Consider the following 14,101-nt stretch of genomic DNA (forward strand, 5'->3'; position numbering starts at 1 on the left):
GTGTATGTGTGTGTACCCCCTCAGCATCTCTGAGGCTGCTTTGCAATTCATAGAATTGGTAATTTGCTATTGGGACAAAACGTGAAGGGAAAAATAATCAGATCAAGCAGAGGGAGGAGAGGAGAAGTGTGTGTGTGTGTGTGTGTGTGTGTGTGTGTGTGTGTGTGTGTGTGTGTGTGTGTGTGTTTGCATGAAATTTTGGTGTGTTTGTGCGGTAGGGTGTTTGCTTCTGTGTTAAAAATGAAGATTGTTAATTGAAAATGAGGATTTCAATGCTATTGATGGTGGTAGGTGTCCAATTGAATTTGACTGGGAGAGGTGGTGGGGGTGTTTGATTTGAATTGGATTGGTTGTTGGTAGATAGATGTTAAAATTGTGTGTGTTTGCATGAAATTTTGGTGTGTTTGTGTGGGTTTGGGTGTTTGGTTCGGGGTTAAAAATGAAGATTGTTAATTGAGAAGGAGGGTTTTAATGCCATTGATGGTGGTGGGTGTCCAATTCTGTTTGACTGGGAGAGGCAGTGGGGGTGTTTGATTTGAATTGGATTGGTTGTTGGTAGATAGATGTTAAAATTGTGTGTGTTTGCATGAAATTTTGGTGGGTTTGGGTGTTTGGTTTGAGGTTAAAAATGAAGATTGTTAATTGAAAATGTTGATTTTAATGCTATTGGTGGTGTTGGGTGTCCAATTGAATTTGATTGGGAGAGGTGGTGGGGGTGTTTGATTTGAATTGGATTGGTTGTTGGTAGATAGATGTTAAAATCGTGTGTGTTTGCATGAAATTTTGGTGTGTTTGGGTGGGTTTGGGTGTTTGGTTTGAGGTTAAAAATGAAGATTGTTAATTGAGAATGAGGATTTTAATGCTATTGATGGTGATGGGTGTCCAATTTAGTTTGACTGGGAGAGGTGGTGGGGGTGTTTGAATTGGATTGGTTGTTGGTAGATAGATGTTAAAATTGTGTGTGTTTGCATGAAATTTTGGTGGGTTTGGGTGTTTGGTTCGGGGTTAAAAATGAAGATTGTTAATTGAAAATGTTGATTTTAATGCTATTGGTGGTGGTGGGTGTCCAATTGAATTTGACTGGGAGAGGTGGTGGGGGTGTTTGATTTGAATTGGATTGGTTGTTGGTAGATAGATGTTAAAATCGTGTGTGTTTGCATGAAATTTTGGTGTGTTTGGGTGGGTTTGGGTGTTTGGTTTGAGGTTATAAATGAAGATTGTTAATTGAAAATGAGGGTTGCTTTTTTGTGTAAGAGTTTGTATGTAAGAGAAAAAGTGTAATAAATGCACTGAGCATTTGTTAATCCGTTGACGGCAAAAGATGTCCAATCCGTTTTGACCGGGAAGGCTGACAGCAAGCATTTAATTCAGTCGAATTGGATTGGGCAGCTATTGTCATCAATGTCAGTTAAAATTGCGCGTCTGTGTACTTGTGAATTCTGTGCTTACACGTGTGGGTTAAATGAATAAAAAACTCAATACCATTGACAGTGATGGACGTCCAATCCGTCGTCAACTTCGGACATCCTGGAGCATCATGGGATCATCCTATAACGACAGTATACATGTGATTAATAAAAATATATGCACTTAAAATATGGTGATTGTTTTGAACTGCATTTTATGTGAAAAAAACTTAATAAAAACATAAGTGAATGGATGATGCCATTCTGTCTAGTTGCTCATAACATTTTTAACTGAATCCAAAACATTCAAGTCAACATAGTCTAGAAACTTAAAATTTTCCCCAAAAAACGTCCAAAGAATGACTAAAACAACTTCACACAATCTTCTTACAAAAATCCCAAATAACCATCCAAAAAAAACCCTTCAGTTAAGCATCTAAATCTACCAAATCACATTCACTTCCCACCATTACCATAACACTATCTCTAGTCATCATTGCCTAAACATGAAATCAAACTCCTAATAATCCATGCTTAGAAAACAGCGAAAACACACACCAGCACACACACAAACCTGCACACACAAACTCACCAAGTTGTCCTACAATACCATCCACAAACACGCACACTACAGTATCCAATTGAACATAAAGCAGGGTTGATTATGAAAATGAATAAGCAGGCAACACGCGTTTAAGGTGAAGTAGCTATGTTGTGTCAAAGCGCGTGCGCGTGTCTCACGACCCCCCCTTACACCCCCCTACCCCCAATCTCCCCCCTCGTCGTATCCGAGCCAATGCTCTCCTCTTGGAGGCGTGTCCTCTCCCCGGCCCAAGACCTCCCCGAGTATCCACCGACGCCGTCCGGGGCTCTAAAGCCCGCAGAGCTCATCGGTAGCCGTCACTTCTCCGAGTCGGAGCCATGGCGACAACAGCTCAATACATCCCGCGGACTAACTCGTTGCCGTCCAACCCGCTCATGCACCCGGACTCGGACCGCATGCATCAGGGGACCACCTATCGGGAGGTACAGAAAATGATGCACCACGAGTACCTGCAAGGGTTAGCGGCTACCAACACGGGACACCCGATGAGTTTAACGCACCACCAGTGGTTGCCTACGTCTAACAGCGACTGGTCTAGCGGAACCCACTTAGGCGGGCAGGAGCACAAAAGTGGCCGGGAGGACTTGTCAGTAGCGGCGGCGGCAGCAGCAGCAGCCGTAGCGGGAGGTTTCCACCACCGCTCGCATTTAGTTCACCACCAGCAGACGCAGAGTGCCCACCACGGAGCTTGGGCTCCGGCTGGAGCTCACCACTTATCCCCGCTTTCGCCCGCGTCGGGTGGAGGTGGCGGCGGTGGTGGAGGAGGAGTCGGCGGCGGAGGTGGAGGTGGCGGAGGCGGCGGTGGAGGTGGTAATAACGGCGGGAATGGATTGGGTCAGTTACTCTACTCACAACCCGGATACACGAACCTGAACGCCATGCTAGGTAGCCCCCAACCGGGCTCCTTGCACCACGGTATGCGGGACCCCCTCCATGACGACCCGGCAGCGTCTGCCCTCCATGACGGCCACATGGAGTCCCCCCAGCAGGCGTTTGGACACCACCAAGAGCACTCAGATGAGGATGCACCTAGCTCTGATGATCTGGAGCAATTTGCTAAGCAGTTTAAACAACGGCGGATCAAGTTAGGGTTCACCCAGGCTGATGTGGGACTGGCTTTGGGGACTCTGTACGGTAACGTCTTCTCGCAGACCACCATTTGCCGTTTCGAGGCATTGCAGTTAAGCTTCAAAAACATGTGTAAGCTGAAGCCGTTGCTGAATAAATGGCTGGAGGAGACTGATTCTAACACGGGAAGTCCAACTAACCTGGACAAGATTGCTGCGCAGGGTCGTAAACGGAAGAAGCGTACGTCCATTGAGGTGGGCGTCAAGGGGGCGCTGGAGAACCACTTTCTCAAGTGCCCCAAGCCGTCGGCGCATGAGATCAGCACTTTAGCCGGCACTCTTCAGCTAGAAAAAGAAGTAGTTCGTGTGTGGTTTTGCAACCGGAGACAGAAGGAGAAACGTATGACGCCCGTGGGGGTCCCACACCCCAACATGGAGGACGTATATTCGCAAGCCGAGACCCCTCCGCTGCATCGTTCGCTACATAGCCCCGTGCAGTGAGTGGGGTTTACTTCGCTTAATATTTCTACATAAAAATAAGAAGGAGAAAAGAACAAAAAAAAAGGAAAAAGGAGGACTGAATGACTTTGTTTGTGGAGTTTACGCTATTTAAGTTTCGCCGAACAGACTTTTTGTGGCTTTGGGGGGCGTTGTGTGCAGTTTTTTCCTCCTTTTTTTTCGATTTAGCATTCGGGATTAAATGTTGAAAATGCTCACATACAAATACACACGCGCATCTAGGGGCGAATATTACGTTTAAAGCGAGACAAAGATTTATTTACCAAAATTATTGCGGAGGAAATGGAAGAAGTATTATTTCCTTACACTTTTTCGGGACCGTGAACGCTACACACGCCTGCGGGGGGAAAAACAACAAACGTACAAAAGTACAAAAATACACTGGAAATGGAAAAAGTCAGCACTGAATGAACATTTTTTTTTTAATTTTACAAACCCGAGTGTGTACTGTCGTGATGTGTTTTGGGGGGGCTTTGAAAACTTGAAAAAATACATTTTTGGAGGCGGTGGGACGTCAAATTAACGAATATTCCAAACGCAGCTGGACAAACACGTTCAGTTTGCTCGCCTTATTTTTAGTTTCGTCGAAAAATTGCAAGAAAAGACGCTAAAAAAACTGTTTTTGTTTTCTTTGTGTGGATTATTTTTCGTTTTTTTATTTCTTTGTGTGGATTTTTTTTCGTTTTTGATTTACTTTTGCATGGAGCACTTACTTTTTTGGGGGGGTTTGAACGCAACATTTCCACAGATTGAACCACGCCAAGTTGGAGAAACTCAGGTAACTTTCAATGCCCCCCCTGTAAAACCCCCCAATAACAAAACATCACTTTAAAAAAAACAGAAAACAAAATTTTATGTGTGTGTTATCATTTTCAAAATGTATTTATTTGATGTCTTTGTGTCATAAAGCAAAACAAACCAACAAAAAATGACCAGTGCTATTCACCAGGCAAATAAGGGATTTTTTCAAGGAAAAAAAACATAATTATGGACAAAAATACCAAAAAAAAATGTTGAAAAAAGACGGTGATTTTAGAAAAAAATGTGTAAATATGTCCAATATGTAAAACTTGTATTTGTTCTGAAATATGTTCTTTTTTTTTGGTTCTTTTTTGTTTTCCGGGCAGTTTTGTACACTTACTAATAATACCCCAGAAAATATTTTAATATGATTTTTGATTTATTGATGAGTCATTTATAAATATATATTTATTATTTCATTTTTTGTTTGTTTTAGCTTTTCATGTTGATGTTTTGTTTTTCTATATTTGTTGCAGTGATTGATTTCACGCTCTTTCTTCATTGGTTGTACGCTGATTGCTCTCTAAATGTAGACTGCAAAGTCACATTTCTATTTATGTTATAGTAATATTTTATTACTTACATAAAAACGTATATACAAGAAAATATGATCTGTGGTTGCTGTTCTTTCTTTTCTTTCCATTTTAAAACGCCGGCATCGATAAGATTATAATCTGAATTGATATTAATCGTGCATAAAAATGAGCCTTTTATATTGAAGTCATATTAAATGTTCTCCAATTGGATGTTAAAGTGTCGAAAAAAATCGAATTTTAGAAGAGATTTAGTTTTAAATCCGTCAAAAGGCCTGAAATTTTCAAGTAAATGGAGGCCTTGAGTCGTTTTTTTTTATGTTTGGATGGATTTAATTCGTTTTAATTGTAGTTTAAAATGCATTTAAGGCATCCCGTTTTTGCATAAGGATTTTATATAGCGTGTAAAATTGTGTGCATACGTGTGTGTGTGTGTGCGTTACAACGGATTTCGATCATAAACGATTAATCGTGGCGGCACTTTCGACATTTTATTTAAATATTTCCTACAACAAAAAACCCTTCCCTGAAAAAAATGACATTTTTAAATCTTAACTTTCTGTTAAAAATCGATGTCAAACATTTTTTACTTTAAAGCTAAAAAACGTCATGTGTTCGCGATTCAGCAGATTCGTCAAAAAGTCTTCGTTTTATTTTCTATACTTTTGTGTTTTTCGAGGGACTCGTAAAGTCAATGAAAATTAATTAGTGAGAAGAGTCTTTCTTTTTTTTCGTTTCTATTCGTAAAGGTGAAAGAACTAAAAAGCAAAATGTGGCCGGTGAAACGTCTTTATTGTGCGCTCGTGTTGTTGTGAAGAGGGTTAAAAAGGGGAGGGGGCAAGTGTGTGTGCGCGTGTGTATGTGTGTGTAAGTGTGTGCGTGAGCGTGCGTGTGTGTGTGCGTATTTGTTTGGAGAAACTGAAGTGGTCCGAACTCCGCCTGGGAGGAGCAGGCCAAACTCTTAGGAGTGAACCACATGCGCCCCCAGCTGGCACAATTCTGTAACTACACCCTGACCGCGTCAAAATGGCATGAAAATAGCATTCAAAAATGAGTTTTTGGGCTATAAAAAGACAGCAAAGTTTGTTATTTGAGAAATTACGGGATATTTTAGGGAGTAGTAAGACGCGGTTTAATGTTGTTTAATCAAGAATATTTATATTTTAGTGGAATAAAGACCCGTTATTTAGTTATGTAAGAGGGTATAGGAAAATTCAATTTAGTTGCACAGGAGAGATGAAGAAAATGGTTTAAAATATGAACATGAATGTCTGTTTTACAAATAAAATTCAGGTTTTTTAAAATTCCAACATAAAGAAAACAAGTTTTGCTTCAAATTTGGTTGCCACGAGGTACAAAATCTAAAGATGTATATAACCCTATTACAGTTAATGGTGTTATATTTACATGTCAAGTACATAATTATTACACTTAATTCTATCTCCTTTTAATATACAGTTGTTTGTTGTAAGAAAAACTTAAAAAATATCAACCTTGATCGTATATTTGCATTTACAACTAGAAAACATTTTTCTATTTCCATTAGTTCATTTAATTTGACCTGAAAAATCTGAATATTTTCCATTCAAAATAAGTTCTTAATTCTTAATTTAAAGGCTGTCATTTAATGTGAGACATATAATCAGTAACTGATATATAAAAACACTACCTAATCCTTAATAACAGCTCTCCCAGATCCCATTAATTGGACGTCTATCCACGTCAATGGCATGTAAAATGAGGGGGAAAATGCAATTCCATCAATATTACATATTAACCACCCCTCTCCCTTCCTCTAACGCACATTTTTTAAGCCTTCGAGCGCCCCCTGACGACCAGAACAAACATCGTTCAATTTAGCGCTAACGGAGTTGCTGTGGATTAGCGATGATTAACAGGGATTATAGCTGGTTAATGGTGGGAGAATACATCACGAACCATTGGCTGTACGTGAATAAAAAAAAAAAAGTCGGTGTGTGTGTATGTCTGTTTTGCGTGTGTGTGTGTTTTCCGTACACACTGACGGATTTGCATTGATCTACAGCAAATGAACGAGGATTAGCAGCGTGCCGCCATTCGCCGACAGATAAATAACATTAAGCGTATTATGCGCCATTGCCTCTCATTAATGACACCACAATGCCGCCAATTATGGAAATATGGAGAATAATGCCAAGCGCCGCTACTCGGTTCTCAATTGCGCGTTACGCCTTTAAGTATTGATGCTTTTGGGGGAACGTATTTGCTCGCATATAAGCCGTGGGCTTTATATCGCATGGAAATTGTTGAATTTTAAGATTTGTCATGTATAATATTACAAGATTACAACTGTTAAACAGTCATTTTTTTGGTTATTTTTCACGATTATGAAGTATATGAATTTATGAAATATATTAAAAATGATGCATAAGATAAATATATACACCAAATTTTACTCGTATCTCAAGATACATATTTACCTAAAATTTTACTTGTATCTCAAGACAAATATTTACCCAAATTTTTACTGGTATCTCAAGATAAATATTTCCCCAAAATCTTGCTTCGGTCTCAAGATAAATTTGCCCGAAATGTTACACGTATCTCAAGACAAACATTTACCCAAAATTTTATTCATATCTCAAGACAAACATTTACCCAATGTTTGACTTCTAACTCAAGATAAATATTTACCCAAAATGTGACTCACATCTCAAGATAAATATTGACCCAAAACTTGACTTGTATCTCAAGATAAATAATTACCCAAATTTTTACTCATATCTCAAGATAAATATTTTACTTGTATCTCAAGATAAATATTTGCTCAAAATTATACTCGTATATCAAGATAAATATTTTACTTCTATCTCAAGATAAACATTCGCCCAAAATTTTACTCTTATCTCAAGACAAACATTCACCCAAAATTTTACTCTTATCTCAAGACAAACATTCACCCAAAATTTACTCTTATCTCAAGACAAAAATTCACCCAAAATGTTACTCTTATCCCAAGACAAACATTCACCCAAAATCTTACCCACATCTCAATCTAAAATTCCCCAAAAATTTTACTCTTATCTCAAATTTTACTCATAAATCAAGGTTTTACCCCAAAACTGCCACTAATAGCTCACTACCCAAAAAAAATCCTTTAGCGCTCCTTATCCATTTATGTAATAAATACTGGAATCCCACAAGCAAGTCAGGCAGGCAAAAAGTGTGAAAGAAATGTAGTCTACGGGTATTGAGAAAAAAACTACATAAAAAAAGTCAAGAATAATGTCGTTTTTCATCAAAAATTCCCTCTCTTCCAGCACCTCAAGGTTTCCTCCTCGGAGCCACTTGAAAAGGTGGGCAACAATGTGGCGGCCACGTGGAGAAACACCTCGTTACCATATGAAACACTCCGACAGTGAACCGGAGGAGACGGACCCACGCTTTTGCCTTATTTATGATAGCTCGCCTTGTATCCGAATCCCGTTATGCCCCGCCCACGGCGCGCTATCCCTAACGCAACACTACGCGGGTGCATCTTCACAAACGTGCTCTCGGTTGGGCGTCTTTTTGAAGAAGAGAAACCCCCCCGTCTGTCTCTTCCAGGCCTTTGAGGGACATTTTATAGTGCCTCAGGTGTCTGTCAAAAGCCACTAACGTTTGGATTTTTTTGCTTTGCCGGCTTCTAAGACGGATTTTTTATATATTTTTGGCAGTTCAGAGCGCTAGCAGGCCACCGCTAAAAGGCAAGGCGGGTACTTTTAACTGTGGTTATTGCTTTTGTCCCCTTGTAGTCAATATGAGGGCCAATAGGAGATGTTTTTTTTAGGGGTATTGGTGGCTTCCATGTGTGTTTTTGGTAGAATTTTTAGGCTTTATCTTATGTAGATGAAAAGGAGTTTTATATTTAGGGATTTTTTTGGTTGGGGAAAGATGATAGTCTGTTTATAAAAGGTATTTAGGGGGAAAATATGTATGTAAAAGTATGTCTTTAGGGGGAAAATATGACAAATACAACTGAACTATATTTTTGGCCAATAGGAGACGGTTTTTTTGGCATTGGTGGGTGGCCCCATGTGTGTGTTTTTGGCAGAATTTTTAGTCTTTATTTTTTAGTCTTTATCTTATGTATATGAAAAGGAGAGTTTTACATTTAGGGATTTTTTTTGGGGGGGGATGATAGTCTGTATATAAAAGTGATTTTGGGGGAAAATATGTATGTAAAAGTGTGTCTTTTGGGGGAAAAAAGATTATAAATGTGATTCTCAACTATGTTTTTATTCATAATAATGCTATATCTGAGTGTTCAATGCAGAGTGGGGATTAAATCAGTGGCTCGCAAGCCAGATTTGGCACGCTATGTCGTGTTTTGGGATAGACTTTCTGTTTAACACTAAAGAAAGTGTTAAATTTAGGAATATATATATTTAGAAATAAGACCAGAAAAATACTGTTTTATCCTAAATACTATTTTTTATTTATTTTTTTAAAACCTTGTGATTGTCTGGGATGTGCTCCAGCACCCCTTGCAACCCTTGCGAGGATAAGTGGTTCTAAATCCAATCCTAAACTATGCTTTTAAATTTCCTCATATTATTATAATAATAAAATGTATAATAGTGTATTGACTTATGTTTTTGCTAAAATAAAATATGTAAAATTTAACTTATTTAGAAATCAGACCAGTAAAATATGATTTTATCTTGTTTAAACAAATAAATATGGAAACTAGTTGCATTTTAATCCATTTTTTTAAACCTTGCGAGTGGCTGGTTCGTTATGATGGGCTCCAGCACCCCCTGCGACCCTTGTGGGGCTAAGCCATTCAGAAAATGAATTTAAAAAGCTTTAGTACGCTATACCTTGGCGTAAAATGGCATTAAACATGTATTAACTTCCTGTTTTCCTTCAAAATTTAATATAAATAAAATTCAAGTTATTTAGAAATAACAATACAATTTTACAATTTTACATTTTATAAATAAAGAAACCAGAGACTATTTAATCTTCTGTTTTTAAATTTTCCGATTAGCCGGGATGGACTCCAGCACCCCCCGCGACCCTCATGACGATAAGCACTTCCGAAAATGAATAAAAAAAAAAAAACTTTTTAGTACACTAAACCTGGTCATAATGGCATTTAAATAACAAAGAAAGGGTTGCCTTGAAACAGTCCTGATGGAATTTCCGTGTGTACATCATTTATTATTATTAATATTATTATTATTATTTTTCAAATTGAAGGAAAGCCGCCCAATTTCATTCATAGCGTGTAAGAATACAAATGTAAGAATAATGTCCTCATGAGTAGCCGTCCGGCGCCACGAAGTATTCACGAAGTATTCACGGCGAGACCTTTGCGACTGGCGTGGCGCAGCTGACAAAGCGTTTTTCCACTCTCGCCCGCGCAAGGTTGCCGAGTTAATTGCTGCGTGGAAAAAGAACATGGCGGCCCCCCCATGCTAAAGGTTGCCAAAACACCCGCACCCCCCCCCCCCCTCAATTCCCTTTCTGTGCTTTTGTCAGCTAGAAGGCAAAAAAGCATCTTCCTCTTTTCAATAACAAGGTTTTTTTTCTTTTCTTTTGCTAAAGAAACAATGAGAAAATAAAGAATAGGCCTTCTAGCATGGGGGGGCGTGGCCTTGAGTTTGGGGGAGGCGGCGATATTCAAAAGGGGGGAATATGGTAGTTTGAATTTAAAAATTTAAAATTATTATTATTTTTGATTATTTACTTATTTTGAGATTTCTAGTTTATTCTATTATTGACGTTGATTTAGTTTTGAGGTTAATGGTTTGATTCCCGTGTCCAGTTTGGCTGTTGAGGCAATTTTTGAGGTTTTTGTTGTAATTTTATAAAATGGACACAAAACATGGTCGCCCAGTGCTACTTTAGTTTTAATAAATGTCTTTCTATATATTTATCTTTTGGAATTGATGATAAATTCTTCTGTCGTCTCATTTTCTGAACTGCTTTATCCTCACTAGGCTCGCAGGGGGTGCTATTAATTATTTGTTGTATTTTAAAGTTCATAAAAAAGGTGAAAATCCACCCTGAAACTTGCAAGCAAAAGGATTTTGAGATTTTTATGAACTTTTTTTTTACACATTTTTTAAATATTTTTATTTTTTTAAAGTTCATAAAAAAATGTAAAAATCCACACAAGAACAGGGGAGTGGCTTCCGCTAGGAAGTTTTTGTGTAGAATTTTAAATTTGTATCAACTTTTTTTTACAAAAAAATGTAATTTTTATTTATCATTATTTTTTTTTTTAAGTTCATAAGAATGTAAAAATCCACGCAGGAACTTGAGAACAGAGGAGTGGCTTCCACTTGCAAGTTACTGCATGGATTTTTACATTTTTATGAACTTTTATGAAAAATATTACAAAATTATTTTAAAAAATTGCAAAAAAACTTCATAAAAATGTGAAAATACACGCTGAAAACTGCAAGTGGAGGACAGGGGCGTGGCTTCTGCTTGGATCTTCACATTTTTATGAACTTATTCAAAAATATATACATATATATATATATATATATATATATATATATATATATATATATATATATATATATATATATATATATATATATATATATATATATATATATATATATATATATATATATATATATATATATATATATATATATATATATATATATATATATATATATATATATATATATATATATATATATATATATATATATATATATATATATATATATATTTTTTTTTTTACTCTACTAAAAATCCACGATTTAGTGAAGTTGCGCTATTTGAGGGATTACTGTATTTCCACCAATGCCAGCCAATGAGTTCAAAAGCTAGTAGATGGCTACAAATGTCATATTGTCTGGGTGTTAATCGGCGGAACCGCCTGTGACCTTTGACCCCGTCAGGGTCTTGGTGCGTCCGTGTGTGAAAGTCATGCCTGGCCCCGCCCACTAATGATTTATGGGGCAGGGTGCCATCGACGCACGCTCGGCCCCTGGGAGGAGCCTAAATGCTAGTTTTGACATTCGGGTTAAAGGTGATCAATAACAAGGAAGAAAGCAGACGGGAGGGGGATGAAATTGGGGGAGGGGCCTTAAGGAGATAAGGAATAAAGGTTCCCTTTAATTGGGTCGCCCTCGTTATTGAAGTCTTTGCAGAGCAGTTTTTTTTTTCTTACCTGAAGCGCAACTTACCTGATAGTGGACGCCATGGTGTGTTTTGCTTGTTACTTCTATTGAGCTCAAATTCTGCCCATCCGTCCAAGTTTGGATTTTGAATGATTTCCTATGAGAAGGAGACAAGAAAAGGGGTTGGACATGAATGAGACTAATATATTTTTGGGAGTTGATATTTGAAAGACATTTGTTGTATATTTAAAAAAAATGTACATGAGATTTGATGCTAATATATATTTTTAAAAGTGACTACTTTATTTTTACCATGTAAACTACTACTTTTTAACTACTATGTCAACTACTACTGTTTTACTACTATGTCAACTACTACTGTTTTACTACTATGTCAACTACTACTGTTTTACTCCTATGTCAACTACTACTCTTTTACTCCTATGTCAACTACTACTGTTTTACTACTATGTCAACTACTACTGTTTTACTACTATGTCAACTACAACTGTTTTACTACTATGTCAACTACTACTGTTTTACTACTATGTCAACTACTACTGTTTTACTACTATGTCAACTACTACTATTTTACTACTATGTCAACTACTACTGTTTTACTACTATGTCAACTACTACTGTTTTACTACTATGTCAACTACTACTCTTTTACTACTATGTCAACTACTACTGTTTTACTCCTATGTCAACTACTACTGTTTCACTCCTATGTCAACTACTACTCTTTTACTCCTATGTCAACTACTACTGTTTTACTACTATGTCAACTACTACTGTTTTACTACTATGTCAACTACTACTTTTTTACCACTATGTCAACTACTACTGTTTTACTACTAAGTCAACTACTATTGTTTACTACTATGTCAACTACATTATATTATATAAAACATTATTTATTGATTATCTATTTCTCTGTCAGTTTGTTGTTATTTACGTACTTGGTAGTGAAGCTTGAAATCCCGTACTCATCATCATCATCATCATCATCACACAGTATTACTACTGTTAAGTGCTGGGGGAAAAACACAAAACATTGATTGATTTATTTTTGGAGGATTTTTGTAGTTTTGATAAAATGCATTAAGTATTTTGGCAAAAACTGGCGTCACAAACTACGCAAAATTCCAAATACTCATCAAAATTATAAGTGTGTGCCTCCTCCCATTATAAAAAAATAACACTTGACTAGCCACTTCTCCACCATACGTGCAAAACCCCCCTAGAAGACTCCTCCCACTGCCGCAGCCCTCAATTAGCGCGGCGGCGTGGCGCAAAGGTCTCGGTGCTTCCTCACATTAGCTTTGTGGACTCGGCCGCGTTTGAAGACTGAGAAAAGACGGTGGGCCGGCAGGTTTGCTTTGGCCCCTCTCTGGGGTCTTCTTCGTCGTGGACGACGCCTGCCCGGGGGCCCCGGCGGCGCCCCCACCACAAAGCCTTCAAAGGCAGGGAGGGGGGGGGGGGGGGGGTTCGCGAGGGGGACACCATGAAAAGAGTGACCATGAAAAGTCAGGTCCCATCAAAAGAGAAAAGCTGTGTCAGGTATGCCATCATTTTTTATAGCGTACAATATACACACACACTATATATACACACAATATAGTGTTGTTTTTTTTCCTATTTCCAAAGAATATATTTTTTTCTCTACAATGCAAATGGATGCTTTGTGTCAGGGTCACATGACGTGCATTCAAATGCAACTGTATTTTTTTTTTTATTCCTTTTTGTCATTCAAGGTATTTTTTTTTAATTTAATACAAAGGATAAATAATGTTAGCAACAAATTTGGATTGAGATTATTAGAAATAAACATTAAAAAGTTAAATAAATAGTAGTATTTACTTGTGTATGTCATGAATATAGAATTTAGAAATTAATTAATTATTATTTAGGTCAAGGGTGTCATGTTTCATAGATATAATATTTAGATTTTTTTAATATATAAATGGATTAAAAGCCCTGAATATTCATTTTGTCATATATCTGAAACAATGTTTACTTTAGCTTTTTTTAAAATATATTTTTAGATTTTACAAAATGA

The 14,101-nt window shown here is 37.4% G+C and overlaps 1 protein-coding gene across 1 annotated transcript; it reads left to right on the forward strand.

The window, feature by feature from the left end:
* Nucleotides 1-2,263: 2,263 nt before the first annotated feature.
* pou3f1 (POU class 3 homeobox 1) lies at nucleotides 2,264-5,003 on the forward strand. The gene has a single exon (XM_077721836.1). It carries the CDS (start codon nucleotides 2,328-2,330, stop codon nucleotides 3,576-3,578), a length of 1,251 nt encoding a protein of 416 aa, XP_077577962.1. The 5' UTR covers nucleotides 2,264-2,327; the 3' UTR covers nucleotides 3,579-5,003.
* Nucleotides 5,004-14,101: the final 9,098 nt, after the last annotated feature.

This window comes from Stigmatopora nigra, chromosome 7 (genome assembly GCF_051989575.1).
Source record: "Stigmatopora nigra isolate UIUO_SnigA chromosome 7, RoL_Snig_1.1, whole genome shotgun sequence".
Classification (NCBI taxonomy): Eukaryota; Metazoa; Chordata; class Actinopteri; order Syngnathiformes; family Syngnathidae; genus Stigmatopora; species Stigmatopora nigra.

Excerpts from the sequence above, each read along its gene's own strand:
- pou3f1 (XM_077721836.1), top strand. The coding sequence starts at position 2,328 with ATGGCGACAACAGCTCAATACATCCCGCGGACTAACTCGTTGCCGTCC.